General features: G+C 35.5%; 1 protein-coding gene across 2 annotated transcripts in view; it reads left to right on the top strand.

Annotated features, from left to right (window-relative positions):
* Window positions 1–13,490, top strand: part of thsd7a.L (thrombospondin type 1 domain containing 7A L homeolog) — a 153,245-nt gene extending 139,755 nt beyond the window's left edge. Inside the window, exons 21-29 of one of the 2 annotated variants that reach the window (XM_041565914.1) lie at window positions 393–510; window positions 1,106–1,251; window positions 1,779–1,953; window positions 2,136–2,309; window positions 2,883–2,978; window positions 4,013–4,095; window positions 4,955–5,168; window positions 8,055–8,142; window positions 9,374–13,490. In XM_041565914.1, coding sequence (XP_041421848.1) covers window positions 393–510; window positions 1,106–1,251; window positions 1,779–1,953; window positions 2,136–2,309; window positions 2,883–2,978; window positions 4,013–4,095; window positions 4,955–5,168; window positions 8,055–8,142; window positions 9,374–9,458 — 1,179 coding nt within the window. In that variant the 3' untranslated portion in view covers window positions 9,459–13,490. The remainder of the gene's footprint in view (window positions 1–392; window positions 511–1,105; window positions 1,252–1,778; window positions 1,954–2,135; window positions 2,310–2,882; window positions 2,979–4,012; window positions 4,096–4,954; window positions 5,169–8,054; window positions 8,143–9,373) is intronic. The other variant, XM_041565915.1, reaches the window with a different exon arrangement.
* Window positions 13,491–25,449: the final 11,959 nt, after the last annotated feature.

Genomic DNA, 25,449 nt, shown 5'->3' with positions numbered 1-25,449 from the left:
TTTCTGCTGATTCACTGCCCATGCTTTGATCTTAGGAAACAGACTCACAATATATAGAATATAAATGTCACGATACAAGGCTAATCAATTCACATTCTCGTTACATGGTGACCTCCTGTTTTCAAGCTTTAGGCTGGTACAGTTCAGTATAAAGAATATGGCATTACATATCCATATTCATTTTTAGGGTTTAGTCTATACACAGAGTTAAGGCTGCATAAGCAAATGGTATGGGGCAAAAAGAAAGGATAGCAAAAGATACAGGCATACATGTAGGAAGAACAGGAAACATTCTTTAAAACTTATTTTGAAGGAAGTTGCAATTTATTTTTATTGATATCCTCAACTAATAAAAAAATATGACACTTAAAATGAAAACTTTTTTCTTTCAGCTTGGCTTGGAAAGAACATGGCAGATGAATATATCTTGTGTTGTGGAATGTCCTATCAACTGCCAACTCTCTGAATGGTCATTTTGGTCCAAATGTTCCAAAGAATGCGGCCTACAAGGTCTGTTCTTTGTTATTCCCCATAAAACATACATTTACTGGTTAACTGCAATGTTGTATGTAATATTATAAACAACATACAGTTTGCATTGTACATTTCTAGTGAGCTCAGTGTTTTTGGATTGCTGCAGTTATTATTTGCCTATATATTATAACCAGTTTGATTTTCATCTTAATTATTATTACATTTTTTATTTTTAATACTAAATTGTTATATTTTATTATACAGGTATGGGATCCGTTACCTGGAAACCCATTAACCAGAAAGCTCCAAATTAGGGAAAGGCCATCTCCCATAAACTCCATTTTATCCAAATAATCCATATTTTTAACAATGATTTTCTTTTTCTCTTTAATAATAAAACAGTACCTTGTACTTGAAAAGTATAATCCTCATTGGAAGCAAAATCAGCTTGTCTATTTAATGTTTAAATGATCCAAAATTACATTATCCAAAAATCCCCAGGTCCTGAGCATTCTGGATGACAAATCCTATACCTGTATAGCTCTATGTCTATTTAGGTTAAACCCAATATAGTCTCCCTTGGAAAACAATTTTATCTGTTTTTACCATTCATGTTTTTTTTGAACATTAGGTAAAATGCTACGGAATAGAACCGTGATTCAACCTTCCCAGGGAGATGGAAGACCCTGCCCTTCACAGATGGAGCAATCCAAACCCTGTCCGGTAAAGCCATGTTACCGATGGCAGTATGGACGATGGTCTTTGTGCAAAGTTGAGGTATACCCCAGCTCCTACTTATTTTTGTTTCAAAGTCGTAATTAGTAGTTAAAGAGATATAATTGTCTCTCAAATGAAATATTCCATATTGCCATGTTTGGTTGTACATATTTTCCCTGTAGTTAAAGTGCAAGGGTATAAAAAAAGAGCCCACTGTTGTTCCACCAAATTCACTTTGAGATGAAAATAATTTCTCTCTGGTAGGCAGATCATTGGCACTTTCCACAAGATTTTTATGGAGAGAGTTCAGAAGGCATCAATGATGAGATTTCACACGCCTTGTCCTATAGCAATTTCTTTTACTACTGTCTAAATCACATTTTGGGTAGTGTAATCAAAGGTGTCCTATAGTGGCCAGTTATAACATTTCTTATTAATACAGACGAAAAGTTTGTTACTAGTCTAGTAACCCATAGCATCAGATCAACATCTGATTGGTTGCTCTGGGTTATTGGATCATCTAATCATTTTTATTACATCACTCTCGTGTCACTTCAGATTAAAAAGATTTTTTATTCTATTTTCAGGATGCTCAATGCGGTGTAGGAACAAGGTTCAGAAACATTTCTTGTGTTGTTTATGATGGATCCAGGGAAGATTCTGGTAAAATAGTAGATGAAGAGTTTTGTGGAGACATTGACCTTATTGTGAATAATGACAAGAACATTGTGCTAGATGAATCATGCACTGTCCCATGCCCAGGTATAATAATATATTTTATGACATTATTTGATATTTTTGATTAATTTGGTAAAGTTCTATGTGAAAACATGTATAATGTTTACAAACACACTATTCACTGCTCTACCTTTTTTATTGTACCTCGATATCAGATATATGCAGCAAGGTTCCCTTCAATGTATTGCTATTTATTTATCTTTTAGGTGATTGTTACTTGAGTGAATGGTCTGAGTGGAGTTTGTGTCAGCTGACTTGTGTTAATGGAGAAGATCTGGGCTTTGGTGGAATAAAGATGCGATCTCGTGCAGTAATACTTCAAGAAATGGAAAATCAACATCTGTGTCCAGAACAAGTTGTGGAATCACAACCATGTAATGGTAAGTTCCTTCAGATTAGGGATGTCAAAGCTAGATATGGATAATGCTATTTGTATTTACACCATGTTAAGGGTAGAGACACACGTGGAGATTCGGGGAGATTTAGTCGCCCGGTGACAAATCACCTCTTCTTCGAGCGACTAATTTCCCAGAACTGCCTTCCTGCTGGCTAGAATCGAAATCTAGATCGAAATCTAGATCGAAATCTAGATCGAAATCTAGCTAAATCGGCGGTGGGGTGGCAGTCGGAGTGCTTCGCTTTCCGAAGTTGCCCAAAGTTCCCGAAGAAGAGGCGATTTGTCGCCGGGTGACTAATCTCCACGAATCTCCTTGTGCGTCTCTGCCCTTACAGTGACACAGTTTGAAAATCTCAGCCTAAATAATCTCACAACATCAATTGTAATGAAACAGAGAAGTTTACAAGCAAGTGTAATGTATTAATAATAAAGGAAGGAGGCCATGACCAAATTTTCCCTCAGTGCTAGTTTGCATTTCAGTATCATATGTGCTTATTATCTGGTATTGAGCTTGTTATTTTAACTATATATATATGTATTATTATTCTCTGTATAGATGGTAAGTGTTATGAGTACAAATGGTTGGCCAGTCCTTGGAAAGGATCTTCTCGAATGGTCTGGTGTCAAAGGTCGGATGGCTTAAATGTGACAGGTGAATATTTTTAAGCTTATATAATTATAATGTTTCTGTATAGAGAGACATTAACTGTTCTGTATATGTGTCCTAAGGTGGCCATAGATGCACAGATAATATTTTGTACGATATTCTGTGGGTGTATGGTGTGGAAAGAGCCGACCGATATCGGCAGAAGACTTGGATATTGGTCGGCTCGTCAATCGGGCATGACGAAAAATTCTGATTGAGTGCCTTTGAAGGCACCTGAACATCGGCCATTGTTAGTGCTGAATCATCAGATACAGGTAGAATTCTATTGCTTCTACATTTAAATCTGACGATTCAGCTTTACACGTGTGTGTTGAAAGATCTTTTCCAAGAAAGATCATAATTGCTATGTCTATGGCCACCTTTAGGCAGTTTATTGATATAATAGAGTAGACCAAATTTTGCTAAATATTACATGAGGGTTGTTAAAAGCTGTAAAATATTAGATCTTCAGAGGGGACCAAAACAACTAAAATAGTATTGTATAAAACAAATATTTATAGCTTCTATGATTCCTCTTTAGGGGTTTAAAAATAACTTTCCTTTCACTGAGGTCATTAATCATCCCGGAGCTCTGTCTCAGAGAGGAATATCAAGTGCATTAACCAAATACTATAAATCTTCTGGATTAAATGCACAGTACAGTTGTGAGCATAGATTAGTAGCTATCTTGATGAGTCATACGCTGAATTATTGAATAACTTGAATTATTGCAAATTGGGCTGTTTTAATTTCTGGAATTCTGACGAAAATTTTAATCAAGATGACTCCAATCATCTCTAAAGATCAGAAATAAAATATAAGTGGAATGTGGAACTGGTGCTTAAAATGCAAATGCAAATAAAATATTAAAATACATTTTGAATTTGATGCCTATAAATATTTCAGATTGCAATTACCTAACAGCATCTGCTGTTAATCCAAACGTTTATTTACCAATACATTTTCATGAGCAATGAGCCAATTAGTATTGCTGGGTTGTTATTAAAATGTATACTTAAATGTTATTTTCTGTTCTGCAGGAGGCTGCTTAGAGGCATATCATCCAGAGACTGAAAGATCATGTAACCCACCTTGCGCACAGCAACACTCATATTGCACCGAGGTATGTACTGATACACTGAAGACACAGAAAATTATGATTAAATTAGGCCCTGGAATTTTGTGCACACTCTAGCTCAGGGGTCCCCAATCTTTTTTACCCGTAAACCACATTCAAATGTTAAAAGAGTTGGGGAGCAGCACAAGCATGAAAAAGTCCCTTGGGTGCCAATTATGGGCTGTGATTGGTTATTTGGGAGCCCCTATGTGGACCGGCAGCCTACAAGAGGCTCTACTTTATTTATTTTATGCAAATAAAACTTGCTTCCAAGCCTGGAATTTAAAAATAAGCACCTGCTTTGGGGACACTGAGAGCAACATCCAAGGGGTTGGAGAGCAACATGTTGCTCACAAGTTACTGGTTGGGGATCACTGCTCTAGCTCAAACAAAACCCTTGGGTTCAGTTACAAGTGATTGTCTATGGCATCTTACAGCAACTACTCTGGTATTTGCCAGGATAGACAGATTGACAGTCCAGCCAGTGTCTTTAAAACATTAATATAGGTCAAAATGATCTAAGATTTTAATAAATAACTATTTCCTTCTATGCATTTTGCCATTATAAACTTAATTTTAAGGACGTCACATAGGAAACAACATTACACAGGCGTTTACTGTCCAGCTTTGATCATTCATTGATTATTTCCTCTGTAGTATTTGTATAGTGCATTTGATTCCTGGAAATATTTTGACTCTAACCCATAACTTATAAATATTGAGATTTATATCCTCTGTATAGCCTCGTTTCTTTGCCACCTTTGATTTGTTAAGATTGAAATGTGCTGAGGAAATGTGCATTCGACAAGTATTTGCTTGAAAAAATTGTTTCTGTAAAAGTTGTTTTTTCCCTCTTCTCCTACAGACAGGGTCATGTGGCTGTGAAGATGGATATACTGAAGTAACGTCGTCTGATGGAACCCTAGATCAGTGCACTCTAATACCAGTAGTAATAATGCCAACATTAGATGAAAAGAAGGGAGATGTTAAAACAAGCCGAGCCATCAACCCAACCCAGCCATCGAGTAGTCAGTCAGGTTATGGAGGAAGAACATGGTTTTTACAACCCTTTGGATCAGGTACAATGCATTTTATAGTCTGTGTAGGTATACATTTAATTAACTGCAAGCTTCCTATTCAGATCTCTGAAGCCATGAAAAATATCATTCTACATATTCTTTCTAAATATATATCTAGATGATACGCCTATATAGTCATGTGTTCTAAGGCAGTGCCTTAGAGAATAACCAAGGTCTACTCCACTTTTGGACAAAAGTTTATGTAATTCTGTGGCATTGGGGACTTTTTTTACTTACATACTGGTAACTGAGACTATAAATGGAATTTCATTTGAATATTAAAGTTGTCATCACATAGGAATCAAGAAATAACAATGCAATATTTATTGCTACTTTTATATACTGTATTTTTAGAGTGCATCATTAGATGGAAAGTAAGAAAGGAGTTCCAGGGGTGGTTTCCATTAGTCTTCAATTGTGATGACTAATAAAATACATTACAGAGGATGTTCACCTTTATATGCTTTTTAAGTATGTTGTAGGTGGACGTTTTATCAAGTTTGCATTTGGTCTTCATTATTTATTTTATATGATTTTGGCATAGTTTTACAGGCAATTTAGTTATGCTATGCAACTAGATAGCAGTTTAAATTCCAACTCGCAGAACAAGACAATAATTAAAACATTTTAAAAATGTGAACAAAAATAAAAACGAAGTACAAATTGTTTTGAGTATTGCTGTTGATATCATGCTCAAAGTTAAGTAACTCAATACTTCTTTAAACTTATTTTAGTAATCTCGCAATTAATCTTTAATGGTATTGTGTCTACCTTCCTCTTAAACTGTTGCTGTATATATACTCTTGCTGTGCTAAGACTAGATTTATATCTACAGTAAATCATGAAAAAGCCTGGGCCTTCTGTGTATAACACTGTTTCTCTAGTGAAAAAGTGAAAATACATTACATTTCTACACCAGAAATTTTCATGATGTCACCTAATAAAAACATTTCTAATTTATTACATATTCAGTATCAGTTAGCCAATAAACAGTATTACCGCAAAACAATCTCTCTTTTTTTTCTTTTTTTTTTTTGAAAAGTGAAAGTGGGCATTGTCAAGTCCTCATGTGTAATAGAAGGGACACAGTTTGTTCGGAGACAGTAACCCATAGCAGCCAATAAGATGTTTGCTTTTAGACAGGTGACCAATAAATGCTACCCGCGGATTGGTTTCTATAAGTAATTAGACCTGTAGGAAACTTTGCACTTTTATTACATAAACCTCTTTTCAAGAAAGGGTTTAAAGTGGGTAAAGTGCAATATTACTGCAAGTCCCATAACTTCGCAATGGAACATAGTGAAGGAGGGGTTGAATGAACCTAAATAGGGTCAGGAAATGGTTCCTATGAGTCTATGGCACGTTATTATGGTTTCCTTTTAATCTGTGGCATTGGGTAGGAATGTGTGTATTTAAAACAAAAGTGCATTTACAGTCATTTCTGGCATTTCAGATATTGCACCTTTTTAACATAAGTCCATTAGTTTATGAATGAATATGTTTATATAGAAAATAGGTGTATTTATTCCTTTTAAAATTGAAACTACCAATGGCCGGGCCTGTTATTAGTATACTATAGTTTAGGTAATGTAGTCCTTTATGACATGAATATTACCTACAAATCTAATATGAATTAGTGTCTTATATTAATATATCAATATTTATTATTTATACTGGCATGGGATCTTAATCTGGAAACCCGTTATCCACTAATAAGAGAATTATGGGAAGGCCACCTTTCATAGAGATTTATAAGCAATTATCTATTTCCTTTTCTCTGTAATAATGATAAAAGCTAAACAAACCTTACTGGCAGCAGTACTATCCTGTAGTACAGTTGGTCACTACTCAACCTTTTGAGCTTTCAAGAAACAGGTGCTCGTATAGAGTTGTCCACTCCAGTGAAATCATAGCACCATCCATTCATCTAAGTTTAAAAAGCCTTTATTGGTATCATGGCTCAGCTCTCAGGCAAAGAACAATGTTTCAAGCCCAAATGTTCAGAAAAAAAAGCCACGTTTAGGCCTGAAATGTTTTTGTTTGTCTGAGAACTGACAATAACAAAAAAGGCTTTTTAAACTTAGATACTGTACATGCATGGTGCAGTGACTTCACTTACGTATCAAGCAGTACTATTTTGTTCAGTTTATTTAGGGGCAGATTTATCAAGGATCGAAGTGAATTCAAGGGAATTTTCGAAGTAAAAAAATTTGAAATTCAAAGTAATTTTTTGGATACTTTGACCATCGAATAGGATACTACGACTTCGAATTTACTTCAAATTCGATTCCAAGTAAAAATAGTTTGAATATTCGACCAGTACTGTCTCTTTAAAAAAACTTCGACTTCAATACTTCGCCAAATTAAACCTGCTGAAGTGCTATGTTAGCATATGGGGACTTTCTACAACCATTTTCTAAGTCTTTACACATCGAAGTAAAATCGTTTGAATCTAAACGATTTAATCGTTCGATCGAACGATTTTACTTTGATCGTTCGATGGCCAAAATCGGTGAAAAATACTTTGACTTCGATATTCGAATTTGAAGTATTTTAATTCGATGGTCGAATTTCAAAGTATTTTTTACTTCGAAATTTGACCCTTGATAAATCTGCCCCTTAATGTTTAAATGTCCTTTCGTAGACATAAATTATGGAGATCCAAATTAGGGGAAAAATAATAATCATTCTGGTTCATAGATCTGATACCTGTATTATGAGCTACAATCTGCATTCTTTTCTAATTGCATTTGATTCCCTTGTGCCATTAACAAATACAGTTCTTTAACAAAAGCTTCCATTTCTATATGTTATTTAAGTTATCATATTAACCTGTTTCCAAATGCTTTTAATTTCTTTACTAACAACTAACATTCCCTCTTTTAGATGGGAGACTGAAGACCTGGGTGTATGGGGTGGCAGCTGGAGCCTTTGTGTTACTCATCTTTGTTGTTTCTATGATCTATTTGGCCTGGTGAGTTGCAGGATAATGATGTATAACTTTTTCAAAATGCATAGTAGACCACTCACCGGAAACATTTTCTTCTGGCTGGCCTTTGCATCCAATAAGTTAGCTGAGTAAATCTTCTCATTATAATTGCCATTGGAATGTATTACCTAACCATAGTAATTTAGTATTTGTGGTTCTTTCCTAATCCATTTATACAGTTATTATGTAGTGGTCACTATAGAGTAGGGCATTATAACTGCATTTGCTGTTTAAACATCTGCTTGATCCCAGGGGCCATAGGTTTTGCCAAAAAATGTACTCTTGTGTTAATAAAACACTCGTCAACCTGTACATGAACATTGCAACCTCTCTGGAAAGTTTTTAAGATGATAAATTGTATACCATGAACTCCGCAATAATGATGTATATATTAAGGGGCTTATTTACTAACATTTAGATTTCTTTTTTTTCACAAACATATTTTTACTATAAAAATTTGTGTTTTTTTTATTCCTCTAAAAATCGAAGAATTCCTGATTTATTAAGTATAAAAACCACGAAAAAAACTTTGATTGGGCACCTTTGAAGGCATCGGCCAGGGGATACTGCTGAATAGTCAGAATGGAATAGGTAGAATGCTATTTATCTCACAATTCAGCTCTTAATGCTTGTAATGAAAACAAACGATCTTTCCTGTGACAAATAGAAAGGAAAGATCATAAGTGTTACATGCATTGCCACCTTAAAGGTGATCACACAAGTAGAGATCTGCTCAAACAAGGGGATCTCTCCCCGATATGCTGACAGTGAGGTGGGCGATATCCGGCTGATCCAATTGTGGGCCATAGGGCTCAATGATCACATCATAATGCAGTCAATATGGGCGGTCGGATCGCGGGACTGCATCAACAAACAGATGCGGTCGCAATTCAATGGGATTTTTAACCCCGCCCAATCAACATCTGGCCAATTTTTGGCCAGATATTGATCGGGGAAGTCTGTCGGAGGGTCCCGCACGCAGGTCAATAAGCTGCTGACTCAGTCTGTCGGCAGCTTTTATCGGCCCGTATATGGCCAGCTGAAGAGTACACTGTTTCTGTTAGATCAGTGAGTGACTGATAATTGTATTTTACTATAAGCTTTAAGACCAGACTATAAAGGAATACTGACATATTCTAGAGAGAGAGAGAGAGAGAGAGAGAGAGAGAGAGAGATATTGCATCCTTCTAATAAACTTGTGCTCTTTTCTTTTTAGCAAAAAGCCAAAGAAACCCCCGAGACGACAAAACAACCGCCTGAAACCATTAACTCTGGCATACGATGGAGATGCAGACATGTGAACAATCTTTGTGAACATTCAACTTCCATATCTCAAGTCTAAAACAGCAAATTAAGAAGAAACAAGGACTTCATCAAACTATTCACACCGATTCTGAACCGTAACTACAGGTTAATCTAGTTAACGTTACACATAAATTATTAATGGATCCTAACGGAAGGAAAATAAGCATTTCAAAATATATGTCCATTTCAAGTACCTTACTCAGCACAAGACTCAACAGGCCAATACGCATGACTTCATACCACACTCGGAACAGCTTTAAATTTAACAACCTTTGTGTTTTTAAGTCAACGACAGATAACTGGGGTAATTGTACATAATGTCACATGGATGACGGAACGTTGAAGGTATTAGAGGACCATACATGGAACAAAATGGTTTCCAAAGTGACTTGTGCCACAATGACATGGAACTGTCCTACTCTGATGTATTTTTAGCAAGTTCCTCTCAACAGTACTAACTTGTATATGTTACGATGTTTCTACTTTCTCTAACTCTCTTAATGTTGCCTACATCTTTTTTTTTTGCTATATGTAAGGCAAGATATTGCACTATATTAGTGCTGCATGATATGCACTTAACTAGATTTGCCATAGAAAAGGCCTCTTCATAAGGGATGGTGTGTCTTGTGATAGCATTGTCATGTAGACATTAAAGAAATATCAGGTTGAAAGTAGATTCTGTGACAGGAGAAAATGACAACGTCATGTAAATAAATCCCCCTGTTTCTTGTCACTGTAGTGTTTTCTAGTTAGATGAGGTTATGTATGTTGTTTCTTGCTCTTTAAACAAAACCTTTTTCTTACCTGTCTTTGGTATAAAAAAATGATTTACTTTGGATATTATTGCTGTTTATACTGAAAACATGATTTTAAACTGCTTTGTTTATTTAAGAAAGGGGCCGTGACTGGGGCATTCTGGGACATGCTGCTAGATGAGAGGTACCTCCCCATTAACAATCTGTGGTGGTAGCTACTGTATTTATTAAAGGTCAGGGACCTCTTATGCATTTATATAACTGAGATACACTATCAGCCCACTGTTCTGCAGTGATTAGCAACCAAAGGCATCCAATGTTGCTGACTACATCCTCCAGTATCCCACTGTCATTTAAAACAAGTTGGAATGTAGGAGCTGTATTTCAACAACATCTACAGGAAATCCTGTGGCCCAGTGTCAGACCTGAATGCCAGGGACTACCAGAAAACCTTAGACCATAGACCCACTCCAAACTATTTTCCTCCTCTTCTCAATCAATCACTTTATTCTCCTAGTCTCTTTTCTTTACATACTGTAATCTATCCTTCCATCGATCTCTCCTTTTAATTCCCACACAGAACTTGGGAATGACCATGAAATAATGAGAAGCAGTTGGGCCCACCAGGAGATTTCCTGGTATCCTTTTGGGCCAATCCAACACTGTTGTTGCCCATTGCTGCTTCACTGCCTATCCCTAGTGATGGGCGAATTTATTCACAAGGCGCAAACTCGCGGCAAATTCCCGTGATTTGCCACCGGCAAATAAATTGTCAAAACCACCGCTAAAATTCGCCAGCGTCAAAAAAAATGGACGCCGGCTTTTTTGGACACGGGCACAATTTCACAAAAAATGGACGCTCATGTCCAAAAAACACTGTTGCTGTTTCGCGAATTTTTCACCATTTCGCGAATTTCACTGGAAATTCGCAAATTTTTCCGCAAAGCAAAACACCCCAAATTCGCCATCACTAATTATCCCACTTTTTTAAGATAAATGTTTAAAAAGTGGATAATTCTTCAAAATCCTACCATAATGAATTATTTTCATTATTTAATATGCTTGTCTGTTCACTGAACATATAATTATAAATATTTACTAATATTTGCCATAGTTATATAAAAGTCCTAAAACATCTACACACATTGGGATGGCATAATAAGCTGGATGCCGTCTGCAAGCTGTTTTTGAAATACATCTCCCAACATTGAAGATTTTGAGCCATTGGTAACATCTTGTTCATCGTTTTGAATTGTTCATACCATGATTTGCCTTGATTTTCATTGGTCTTTCAATGTGTTTCATCAGTAAATGACCACCATAAATCTCATTGATATAATCATTCTGAGATATGGACTCTTATGGACTAATTATAAATTGCTCTTCTAGCCAATCCCATTCATCTCATGCCGCAGGAAGCAACATCCCTAGTCTTGCTGTTCCCCTACAAATTTCTTTCCTTGATCCCTGCACTTCATTGAGTTTTATATCCTAAATTAAGCTTATGTTTATGGTTTTATTTAGACAGTAAAAGGAGCATTGCATGTATTAAAAATCACTCAATGCCATTAACCCCTAAAAAACTGTTCTTTACCACATGCTCTTAAACTTTATTGAGTTTTTGTTTTTACTTGCATCTTCCACATGCCACATTTGATTAATGCCATTGGTGAATAACATGGCAACATGCCCAGGCATTTGAGCAATTTGATGGAATAAGGCAATGAATTGAAGTACTATCTTCCATCGTGTACTTCAATTTCTACTGAATCACAATTTATTTTACAGTAAATGGAGCAATTTAAGTCTAAAAATGGCAGCGTCTGAAAGTAATGCAAAAGTCTGCTCTTTAACTACATTGGAATTTGTGTCACTTAACCGCACAGAGGACAATGTTTTAATAAATGACAAGCATGGAGCATTTCATTAACGTAATCATATTATCATTAAAAAGCTAGCTACAAAGCAATAATGGTAACCGCCTCTATATGTATTCACTGTTGGATAACTTCATAAACTATTGGCATTTGTTACATATATATATATATAATCCTGCTACATGTAACTTTAGCAAAAATAGTAAAAAGTTCTATTCTGAGGTTAAACTCTACAGTAATTTAATTATATTGGAAACGCTTCATTATTAATCACGAAGTGAACAAACACACTTGACAAATACACATTACATTTGGAGGAACAAAAATCACGACAAAGCCAAAACCTTAGATGTGAAAATATATAAAATAATTGAAAATTACAACAATAATAATGTCATTTAATTTGTTTTGTAAAAAGTCTGCCAAACTAAATCAGACATTTTAAATAATGTAAATAATAATCAGCGGTGAATAATATATTGTAATAGGAAAACAACCATTATTGGGTGTTATACTAATTGATCTGTCTAAAGATGGCCATAGATGTTTTAAAAGATTCTTTTCATTATCGTAGGACCTGAAACGATCATTTAAATGAAAATTTGTCCATCAAAAAAAAGGCCATTTCATCTAGTTGAAACTAGGAAACTGTGGGTAGTTGCCTGCTTGGTCCTGAAAACAGTTAGACAATAAATACATTTCACTTAGACCGATGGAAATTTTCTAACCTGGCCGACTGATTTTCTGACCAATGTCAGACGAAAATTGTTAGTTCGGTGCCCACTAACCTCACGACAATTTGACAGATTTGTCAGATTGCACGTAAATCTATTTTCAAAAAATCTTTGGGCAAAATTACATTTTGTGATGTTTGAAATCATTGCTGCTACATTTTTGAACATAAGGAGCAAAAAGCAAAGAGGACCTGTAACATTCACTTCTCCAGTTTTCAGGCCAGTTTTCCAAAACAGCAAAACCACATGTTTTTAGGACTAAGAACAATGTAACACTAATCCAATGACTAATCTCTTGGAAGAGGTTATGGTTTTTCAATTACCTTAGTAGATATTCTGGAGCAAATGTGAAGGACTGCTAAACACTTATGTTACTTTTCCTTTCATCCCTTATCAAAAGTGGTCATATAATAGGAGTCCGTTTACTAAAGTGCGGTAAATCTGACTTTAAGTTGCCGCTTGTTATCACTGAGAATATTTTTCCCGCCAGAATATTCGCAGCGACTAAATTTGCTAAACAGCGATGCGTTCAGAAGTCATTGCTATCACTTGCGGTAACTACATTAACGAATCAGCTTACTCAGCAGTAATTTTAGCGAGTTGCAAATTTTCTGGTGACAAATTACATTTTTGCGAATATTTTCGCTATTAAATAGTCTTGTTTTATGGCGGTTATTATGGCAATTTTTACTGTGCCATTTATGGCCAGAAATGCATCTTCCAAACTCATAAACTTTATTGACTGATGATTATACCATCCAACAACATTACCAGAGTAACACCAATCAAACATGTCTGCATCATATAAACCCTTCTGCCAATAGAATCATAGGAACAAGAAATTATACCAGTCAATCTCTTAGCTTCATAGAAATACACAGTTTAATGTAGCCAATCACAATGAAACCAAAAAAGTGTAGAGGCTGACGAATCCTTGGACTGTGATGCCGCTGCCAATAATACGCGTCTGAGCTGAACTTGCTGCTGTTGCACCAGATAGAAGCAGAAACCAAAACATCCTGCCAGCAATAGCTACAGATCTGTCTCCTGTCAGCAAAGAATGATGGGTAAAAAAAAAGTATTATGGGATATTTCCTGCCCCTTGAGAATTTTCTGGCGAAAAAATACTTTTACGCCACTAAATAGGTGGGGGTTAAATGTTGCGAATATTCTTGCGTAAATTTAGTCTTTTGCACATTTCGCTGTTTAGTAAATCAGGCATTATTTTCAGCGAATGCGATAACTGGCGAAAACATATTTTTGGGCAAGATAATTTGCAAATTTATATTAACCGCAGGTTAGTTAACTGGTGAAAACATATTTGGCGACAAATTTGTCTATATTTTGTGCGAATATTTTTACCGCGCTTTAGTAAACGGACCCCATAGTCTAAATAAAAAGCATTGTGCTAAAGTATTCCAGTATTGTTCAACACATAAGGCTGCATATGTGTCTGCTAATGGGACACTATTCCATTCCAACATGTCTAAATGAGATCTGTGAGCCCCACTATTCAAATCAGAGGCCTTTAACTTATTCTTATTGCACTGCTGGACAGTCATGCATCGGATCCTCCTGTGATTGTTGTAAGACATGTCAACTTAATTCCAATACTGTGCATCTTCCTCTCAATTCATCTATATAGAGTTGCATGTGAATCAAAGAGTCAGGTGGCTTAGTTGTGTCTAGTCAGATTGGATAATACATTTTTAAATACTACATGTATTCAGATTCTAGGCAAGTCACACAATCGTTTTAATGCTTGTAGGATCAGACAAATCCTGTAGCACTGCACTCTTGTATACTTTGGTGAGATTCCCTTTAGCCCACAACAAGCTTATAGATACACTTAAAACATTGTTATATTAATAACCCTGCTATAAGTAAAGAGGTACTCACACCACAAAAAGTCCATTCACCCATGAAATGTTCTCCTATTTTCAATCAGACCCAGCCCCTATTCACTTCTTTGGTCCCCCTGAGGGTAAGCTACCCTGCTAATTTTGTTTTAACAACTGTTTCTTCCGTTCAACCATGCCATGTAATACCTTTAACGGGATATTTCCCCATTAAGCGAGTTAAAAACTGAAGTGTTCAAAAGGGAGAAAAAAACAAGGTTCACATTTATTTTTTGCAGATTACATAGAACATACACTTCTTGATTTTAATACTGCCTGTGACTTCAATGATTCCATCAAGGAGTTTGCATTGCATTACCAATCTATGGAAGATGCTGTTCCAAATCTGAAAACAAACCCAACAGTTACATTTGTTATTGTATTGGTTTACAATAGGACTACAGTTATACATGATTGGTTGTGTAATGTTATATTGTTCTAATGACAAGTCATGCTTTTGATTAATATTACCTTGAAGTGTCAGATAGTTGATGTTGCATAAGATGAACTATCGGTAAGTTTTTGATGGTGAATGGTTGAATTTTTAAAGAGACAGTACATGATAAATTTCAATATTTGAATTTTACGCAAATTCGATTTGAATTTGGACTATTCCCTAGTCGAGGTACACAAAAAAACTCGAAATTCAAATTTTTTCAATTTGAAAATTCACCTTGACCATTGATAAATCTGCCCCTAAAAGTCCTTTTTAAAGTCATAATTATGAGTTTTAAAAGTCATAAATCATCAGAATTTTTTTTTTTGCTGGCCCCGGTGCTCCTCCGTAATTTTACTAATGTAAAACACTAATTTTTATGGAGGAGGATGGGAGAAAACTTTACTGTACCTTTAAAAGTCAATACCCCCTATTTATAGGTACAATGTTTTATACCACATTATGATAGGGAGATATAATGTTTCTTTTGGTTGATGCATTTTCTATTAGCAAACATAAAGTGGTAACATCTATGAATGATAGATATTCTCTGCTATGGTGGGGAATGATCCAGCTAAGCCAAACTATATGATATCTTCCACTCAATCAATAATATGTTCTGCCCTCATAAATTATTATTTATTTATGATGAAGGAAGGATATATATATATATATATATATTCTGCAAATTGGGTATATTTAAACATAAAATGTCAAATGAAATGTATTTATTCCATGTAAATCAGTTTATCATGTTATTTATGAAGATGACCTATTTTAATGTTTTTTTTCTTTGCAATACTCTTATTTACTTGAAAGTTTGTTTTTTGGGAAAAAATGGAGGGAGCCATCTAAAGAATGTTTGCTTTGCTGTTTAATTGTAAATTATATAATACATTTTATTTTTTAACATTTAACATTATGTATATTTTAGGTTTTTTTTAAGCAGAATATGTTTATCTAAAAAGTCCAGGAGGTCTGTGTGTTTTCAACCGTTTAATACATGAGACATGAAGATTTTTCTGTTTACATTTTCATGTGTGTAAGTTAAACATACTATAACTGGCAATAAAGATCCATGCAGTTTTCTGTTGCCTTATTTGAAGGGAAGATATATACCGGTATATATATATACATATATAGTGGTGCTTTCCACACATTTTATTGATTTGATGTGACTATAAAGAAGAAACCCAACTGTATGTCTGTTCACCTTCAGGTTTGGATTTGTGTGTCTAGAATAGTATTTGAAAATCAGAAGCTGATGGGCATTGTAATTTGACAACATCTTGAGTTGCCCATCATATGGTCAAGAATATATGTTCTCCTTTCTTGTCTCCTTTATTTTTATTATAATCATTATCCCTGTGACTACCTGTCTCCAAATCTTGCAGTCAGTAAAACGCTCTGAAACACACATCTTGAAAGCATTGGGTTGACTTTCTTCATTTCTCCATTGATTGCCCTCAGCCTTTTATCTCAGCTTTAGCAATGCCTGCCTATAGTATGACTTTCGGTTTCCCATTCTTTATTCCTCCTTTACTGAAAGGTTAGTGTTTTTTCAAGTATTTAAATTCTCATTTGGTTTTTAGCAAAGAGACTTAAACACCCGAAAAAGTGGCTGGTGTAAACATTTATAAAATCACTACTATAGGTGCAGTATTATCATAGATTGTGATATCAGCAATGCATCCAGGTGTCTGAGTTGAGATAGAATTCAGTATATAGAAAAATTATTTCCATTCTAATATAATTGGTTTTGCAATATGGTGCCTCACAATTATCCTGTAACTTTGTTTCTGATCAAGAAATAGGATTTAACACATTTTTACATATTCTACTAAAACAAGGTATCCTCCTCACAAGAACTACTAGAATGGTTTAGATGGATTCTTGTCAAGAATCCTGACCTAAGTTTCAGCACCAGTTGTAGTTATATAACTACAGAGAACAAAAGAGTATCTTCATAACCAGTAAGAAATTTGAAAATGTAGAGTTATATCCCGGAAGATATTGTATTGGTAGATGTAGCAGATATTTAGTTTCACAAAAGGGGCTGATGCTTTTAGCAACTGAGGAAATACGGATAAAATAGATTTTTATGTTTGACATATAGCCTTTAATCAGATAGCTCTGGATCAGATATATTTATTTTTATTTTTTATTTATTGCATTATAGTCCACAACTTCAAACTGGACTGCTATGGAAAATGTCAATTGGATTACACTGAAAAAATAGTGTTTTATTTAACCAAATGAAAACAGTTTCTTAAAGGGCATGTAAAGGCAACAAAATAAAATCCCATTTTTACTTTCTTTAATGAAAAAGAAACCTATCTCCAATATACTTTAATTAAAAAATGTGTACCGTTTTTATAAGAAACCTGACTGTATGCAGTGAAATTCTCCCTTGATTTACTGCTGTAAATAGGAATTGTCAGATGGTCCCTAACTGCTGAGCAGGGAAACAATCATACTTATGAACAGCAGGGGGAGCCCCCGCCTTACTTCCCAGCCATGCAGAACTTAAGCAGCTTTGTTTATGACGATGTTTAACAAAGTTACAAGATGGTGACCCCCTGTAGCCAACTTTGAAAGCATAAATCATTTGTTTGATTAGGCTTGTAGTGCAGTAAGTTCATGTTTATATTTAGTATACAAAATACAGCATTTCTAGCCTTATTCTATTTTCAACTTTACATGCCCTTTAAGACATCATTTTAAAAAATCTGAATAAAGAAAAGTTTCCAGAATTGTGATCTAGTGGAAGTGTTTGTGGACAATACATATCTGTGTTCTACAGGTCACCAGCTTAAGATACTGTATACTGGAAGATCATCAGGGCATGGATCTAGTTCAGGTCAGATTTGACCTTCTCATCCAGGATCGACCTTCACTAAATGGAAGAGTGAAGGTGAGTATGCACAACTAACAAAGACAGATGATGCCAGAGGTTCTTGCAAACAAAACAAATGCTTTCTTGCCAAAGCACCCCATGTTTAATACTCACAAGCAATTATTATGGTTGATTCAATGTCAGATACAGTCATACAGTATGTAGACCAGGTTCTGGAGATGGCCTGGTAGATTTCAGGTTCACCTTTAGGGATTCTAGCCAATGTGGTCTAGATTTAAAGACAAAGGGATTGTAAACTTTATGGGTTCCTACATGGCCCCTGCACAAGATTCTCACTATTAAAATGATGGGTCTTCTAAAAAATTGAAAGCACAGTTAATTTTAGAATGAGGTCACTGATACTCTTACCTAAAAAAACATGGCATGGAATTTTCTCCCCAATCAGATTTTTTGCATCAAACTATTAATCTATTTTATCAAGCCCAACACAAGGTTCATTTGTCTAATAATCTGTGTAAAAAAATTAGGGAAATTAAAACTTTTCTAAGGAATAGTCTCAGGCAGTTTAAAGTATGTAGATCAATGGAACTTCTCAGAGGATTTATGGTAAACTATGCAACAGAAATGCTGATTTCAGTAATCATGTAACACAAATTCCCAGCTGCTTCCAAATTAAGGTGGTCCCCTCTTCAACCAGAGATATAACTAAAAAATAAAATAAAAAAATTAACATTATAAGCACGTAGATAGAAATGATATTTAAAAACTATTGGATGTTAGGAGAAATTAGCAGTAACAGATAAATCACTTCAGAATAAACAACAAATTCTTGAAAAATGTTCATATATTATAACTAAGGTTGACAACTTAACTCCTTTGTCAGAAGCAGATGTTAGAGATGGTCTGGTGAAATTTGTGGATCAGTCAGTGATGCTTTTGGCTGGGCTCAGTGACGTTTGGGGCTATGACGTCTCATACCTTACAGTTGTGGGGAATTTGCCTGGTTTTGCAACCAGCACAAACTGGGAATGAAGTTTTTAACTAAACAGCCCCTGAAAAAGACGGGCTGTCCAGTTCAAAAGCAGACAAGTTGCAACCCTTACTGTAAAAGGTTTACCTAAAAGGATTAATAACATTTACTATTTTAAGGCCCTGACTCACACAGTGACTCACAATACATATATACAATATAATATGCACAATACAGCACAATAGCTATTTATTCAAATTCACATCTCATGGCAGCATTAATTAATAATTAGCCCTGTAGGGCCATCTTGTATGGCAGATGCTACCTCACTTTCTTCTAATCTTTTGAACATTCTGACAGCCCCTAAGTTTCAACAGCAGCCTAGAGCACACTGCATATTTACATTATCAATGACACTCAAATGATGTCCTGGCAAGATCCTCTATGGGGGGCTGCTGTGGGCATCTGTAAAATCACGAATCATTACTGTGATAGGGCTGCTGACCCTGTGGGCTTGTACAATGAGTTTAGAATATAACATGAAGCATTTCTAGCCCTATTCTTTTTGTTGGCTTTACTTCTCAATTAAGATGTGAAAGTGGGTTGGATCTGCAAAGTGATGCTGACAGACAGAAAAAAAGTCACCACTTCAAGAATGATGCTCTGATTGCAGCAATTCCAAATATATTCTGCTTACTAACCTAATATTACCATATTTTTCTGCAGCTGCTTTTTTATGCTGTGATGGGTATATCACTGAAAACTTGGCTTATTCAAGCAAGCTTTGCTTCAGCCAAAAGTACTATAAACTAAGATTGCATATATATAAGTTTTCTCCTTGGAAACGTATTTATATAGTGAATAATAAATTACACCCTGTTGTAAAATATGAGGATTCACTTGTGGGCTGGCACAGAAACTGGACCTCAATTCCAGAATATGATCCAAATAAAAATTATTTTATTACGCAAAAAGGAACATCTCAGAAGGTGGCCTTACATGTTTCGTGCCTTGTGGGCACTTAGTCATAGCCTATGACTAAGTGCCCACAAGGCTACTAGCTACTCCTACGGAGGCCTTCAACCTCAGGCTGTACAGCATTGACCACCCCCTCCAGCAAGTGTCCCTGGAATGTCAGAACACAAGGTGATTCTCACTTTTGAAGACTAGTAATACCTGACACCTCTGCCAATTATAGAAACTGCCAGTGAAACTTGAACGTGGAAAGGGAAACAGCTCCCCCTTCCAACTCTGAATAGACCTGTCCCTTGTATGGATTAACTCTTCTAGGGGATGTTTAAAATAAAGGTAAGCAAAACCTGTAGCCTCCTACAGTCTCCCCATGATTTGAATCATCAACACCCTGCTTGCTTTACCATCAAATAAACACATTTTAAACACATTACACTTCAATAGCCTATCTTGAGGACTGTTGTGGTACATCCATTAAAACATTCTCAGGGTGTGAGTCCCCCTTTGGGAGATCACAACCTTAACTCAGGTAGCAGGTCCTACTACTACTACTACCATAACTCATGCTTGTCTACCACCATAATTCAAGATTGTTGGTTCCACCACAATATTTATAGAGCATGGTTCCTAAACCTTTATTTAGGATCTAAGGTCATAATGTATAAAAAAAATAATGTATCTTCTGGGGATAATAAAAATCACTTTGGAGTTCTATGACCTTTGTAATCACTTGGCTTGCAGCCTCATGCCTTTATTTGGTTATGGAACTTCTAGACGACTTCTAAAGTCTTTGTATTTTACAACATGGGGTACATTGTTCCCTAAGTTAAAGGATTTTTATAGGTTTTATTTCTTTCTGCAATGGCTTGGTGGAGTTTAAATACAGTTTGAAGCTTACCATAAAAATCTTTATTTAATTGTTATGCAGATACTAATGTTTTCAGGTTTACATTTCATCAAATGCCGCAGTTATTATTCATTGTCTTTACATATCTTGAAGGTATTCCTGATGAATAATACCACACTGGTATCACAAGATGGCAGCATAGGCTTGTGCTCCAAACTTGCATCTCAGCATCTAACAAATTAGCCCTCAAGTGCTAGAAAAGATATATCTGAAGATACACGTGTATAAGACTAATGTACATTTAGTCCGCTATCTGCATTAAGTTGCAAATAATGTCCAGATGATTAAGTGGAATAGAAGGAAAACACTCTGGAACTTAGTATATTAAAATTGCCTCAATAAAACTGTCAGGGGGAAAAAGGAAATATAGTTACAGCTTTAAGTTAAATTAATCTAAAGCCTTACACACAAATAGCAATATTTCATAGGTTCACTTGGACAGAAATGAAAATTGCTTCATGTAAATCTGGGTGAAAAAAAGGACTTTTACATTTTTTATTTAAAGATGAGCTGTCTTTTTGTTAAAAGTATTTTCTTGTGTTTTCATATTATTTATGTAAAGCTATACAGTATCTACGTTTTCTTGCTTCAGATGCACAGCCTATCGCCTCAGAATATTGGCTGACTGGTCACTTGTGAAAGGCCTGGTAACCTGCATTTCCTAGTGGAGCATGTGTTACATATGTCTCTCTGTGTCTCTTATGTAGCTCCTCACAGTAGGACAGCAGGAAAGATTTCCACAGTGACTGATGTTGCAAAAACCACTTACTCTGTTTTATCAATAGGTTTCTGTAATAGCATGTCCCTCATGTCCAAAGCCCCTGATGACATGGACCCAGACAGGACATTATTTACAGCCAATGTAAGTGCTACTCAATATACAGTAGGTGTTCCTCTTGGGATTGGTGTCCCTATGCTCTTTGGTGATGCCTAGAATACTAACCCTTTCTGCTGTCCAAGGTAGAGCCTCTAAATGTTCCTTTTAGGTACCTTAATCTTGCTCTCACTGAGTTATGCTTACTGGTTGATTAGCTAGTCCCACTGTGCCTTTTTCTCCTACTGAGAGCTGATGTTTCTGGATCTCTGTCCCCATCCACTCCCTCCAGTAAATGGAGTCCCAAGGTGAAAGCAACCTCCAACCTCCATACATTTATATATATAGAATATTGTCTACAAAACAATTAGAATAGACATAAATAATTGACCATATATACATGCTAACATAAAGTAATATGCTTAGTTAGTGCAAAAACGCTAACCAATAATTAGCAATAATGAGCGTTGTAATATTCAACAGCAAATTAATTAACATTGCAAGCAGCGCTAAACAGTCAGAAATATACATAGAATGTATAACGAATATTTACAACGAAAATTACAAATATGAATTTGTTGGATCTAATTAAACTGCCTCCCTGATCTGTGTCCTCATCTCAGGAACTCCAGGGGCTCTTTGACTAATTTAACCCATTCTATTAAGTTAGAGACTGACCATAGGTACATGTCAGGTTCTGATTGGTCAGGGAGTTGGACATGGATTCCTGAGGCAGTCCATTCAAGAATTAGGATAATGAAAGGTGGAAAATGGAGCTTGATTACTAAAGGACTTATGACTATACCCTTGGGGAAAATTTACTAACATGCGAAAATTCCCCAGTGATGGCTTCAGACCCATCAATACACTTCACCAGGCCAAAATTCGCTCAGACATAGCTAATTTACTAAAATGCGAAGTTGCGTCCAGGGCACCGAATGCTGTGAATCTTCACTACTGTTACTTCGGCAATTAAATCGAAGATGCTCTAGCATTTAATTATGCCTAGCGCAACTACATTAGAGGTCTTTGCTCAGGCTAATTTGCATATGGCGGGAAGTTGAATGGACTTACAGCAAATGAACTTAGCCTGGTCTGAGCTGCTGAAGGCAAGTCTGGCATAACGTTCAGTAAAATCCGCATCTTAGTGAATTTGCGGCATAACGCTTGGCAATAGAGTGCGAATGACCGCTAATGAGGGCCGAAACGTTGGAATCACAAGCGTGAATTAAACTAAATATTTTCACAAAAACGGTGTGCAGGTTCTTTGAAGAATTATATATATTATATATATATATATATATATATATATACACACATTCATTTTTTTACTAAAATTAACACATCTCGCTTGCAAATCATTTTTCAATATCATTATCTGCATCATGAACGCAAGTTTTAACATGAATTATCTGGGACAGTAAATTCCAAAGTAAATAAAATGAAAATCTATGTTTTAGGGAGATATGTGAAAGAACAGTAAGCAAAGGTGCGTAAAAGAAATGTATATCATAGAAACTCACACCATAATTCTTACCGAGGCCTAATCATTTGAATTTCTATTTTGATAGACTTTATTTTGAACCTAATTTTGGCAAGTTTCTGTGTAATTTATTGATTTCTGTCCGTGTGTAAAAGTCAGACAGACCACAACTGATTTAATAAATAGCACAGATTTGTGATGATTCCAAATGGACACTTTGGGAAATCCATTCAACTGATGATCATTATTGATGCATTTATACAATCATTGCCTGAATTGGAAAGCAGATTGTTCAGGTGACTGCTGAACACAGTGTAAAATAGTCCCTTTGACACTCCAGCGACACTGGGATTTTTAGTGTCATATCTGGCCTAGAAATTAGAATTTTGTCCATCTTGTACCATTGTCTAAGGGGCCGATTCATCAAGGGTCGAATATCGAGGGTTAATTAACCCTAGATATTCGACTAGGAATATCGAAGTCGAAGGATTTAGCGCAGATAGTACGATCGTACGATCGAAGGATTATTCCTTCGATCGAACAATTAAATCCTTCTAATCAAACGATTCGAAGGATTTAAATCCAATGATCGAAGGAATATCCTTCGATCAAAAAAACTTAGGAAAGCCTATGGGGACCTTCCCCATAGGCTAACATTGACTTCGGTAGCTTTTAGCTGCCGAACTAGGGGGTCGAAGTTTTTTTTAAAGAGACAGTACTTCGACTATCGAATGGTCGAATAGTCGAACGATTTTTACTTCGATAGTCGTAGTCGAAGGTCGAAGTAGCTCATTCGATGGTCGAAGTAGCCCAAAAAAACTTCGAAATTCGAAGCTTTTTACCTTCGAATCCTTCACTGGAAGTTAATGAATCGGCCCCTAATATTTTGAGAGTCTATTTTGTAATCTTATCCTGCTACATATGGACATCTAAAGTAAAGCTATGGTAATTTCATATTACAAGTATACATTCAGCAACTCATATGCTTGCATACTTAATTGGCCTATCCATCTATCATAATTTTAGCATTCTTGTCAGTATAGAGAAACATTCTGCAAAAATTCTTTGGCTTCCTTTCTAGCTACCACCATCTGGCATTTGTTTAACCAGTTATTCAATTTCAAGTATCTTATATCAGATTATGCTCATACCTGTTTGGGGGGGGGGTCTTTCCATCTGCTACTTTACTTCATTCATCTTAATAAGGTCATAGTCTCTCAATTCATTATTTCCATGTATAGCAGCACAGGGTGTTGTTGTGCTTTCTTCTATGGAAATGAGCTGGAAACAATTTACAACAAATAATGGTGATCATAAAACACATTTACATTAATACACAAAAAGTACATTTGCTAATTTAAATCCTAATTGGAATACAACAGTATTGAAAAGGGTTACTCATCTTGAAAAATAAACCAACAATAAACACTCACTGATAATTGTCAAACTATCGTATTATAACTGTCCCAATATAGATGACATTTAATTTTGATTGGGAAAAAAACAATGCACAAATCTCTCTCTAATGAGCATGTGGATGTTGTTGCATTATAGTTGTCCTTTTTAGCTTGTATTACTGAGATTTCAGACAATATGGAAAAGGTTACTGAAAAAAAAGCCAGTAAACAAGGAAGGGTGGGAGAACTTGTTCACAATTTTGCAAAACAATTTCATAATCATTTGGAAAAACCAGCAGATTTCAAATGTATTCTATACCTAGATTTCAGGGCAGGTTTAATTGGTTAAATAAATGGTCGTAGTAAAAGTTATTATTAGTCAAGATAATGATGTATAATGTTTGATAGCTATTGTTTACATGTATGGCAGGGAGGTGCAGCCTTCAGACTTTGATATGTATCTACAGGTAGCGATCTAGATTTATAAATTATATCCTTACAATATCCAAGTGACAGTAATTATTGGAAACATTTTCTAAATTATATGTACAGGGATCATTTGATTATAATAATCTAAGATTAGATATACACTTTTGGGACATGTATGCCGAAAGAGTTACGTTTATGCTTATGGGCAGTGTGTGATCCAAAGGTCAAAGTATTTGCAGCAGCAGATTTTATATAGACATAAAATTGTATATTTTCACTTTATGGAAAACGTTTCAAGCCCTAAAGGGTCATTGTACTTTATATATGTAGTTTGGAGGTACACTTGGCCCACTAGCCCTAAAAGACAAAGATTGTTAATATGTGTTATTATCTCTTAAAGGAAAAAGATTGTTGACTAAAGAAGAAATAGCATAGAATTTCAGGATCCAGTATCAGTT

The sequence above is a fragment of the Xenopus laevis genome, chromosome 6L (genome assembly GCF_017654675.1).
Source record: "Xenopus laevis strain J_2021 chromosome 6L, Xenopus_laevis_v10.1, whole genome shotgun sequence".
NCBI classification, from domain to species: domain Eukaryota; kingdom Metazoa; phylum Chordata; class Amphibia; order Anura; family Pipidae; genus Xenopus; species Xenopus laevis.
The sequence above is the reverse complement of the archived record's forward strand: the minus strand, read 5'-3'. Positions and strand labels throughout refer to the sequence as shown.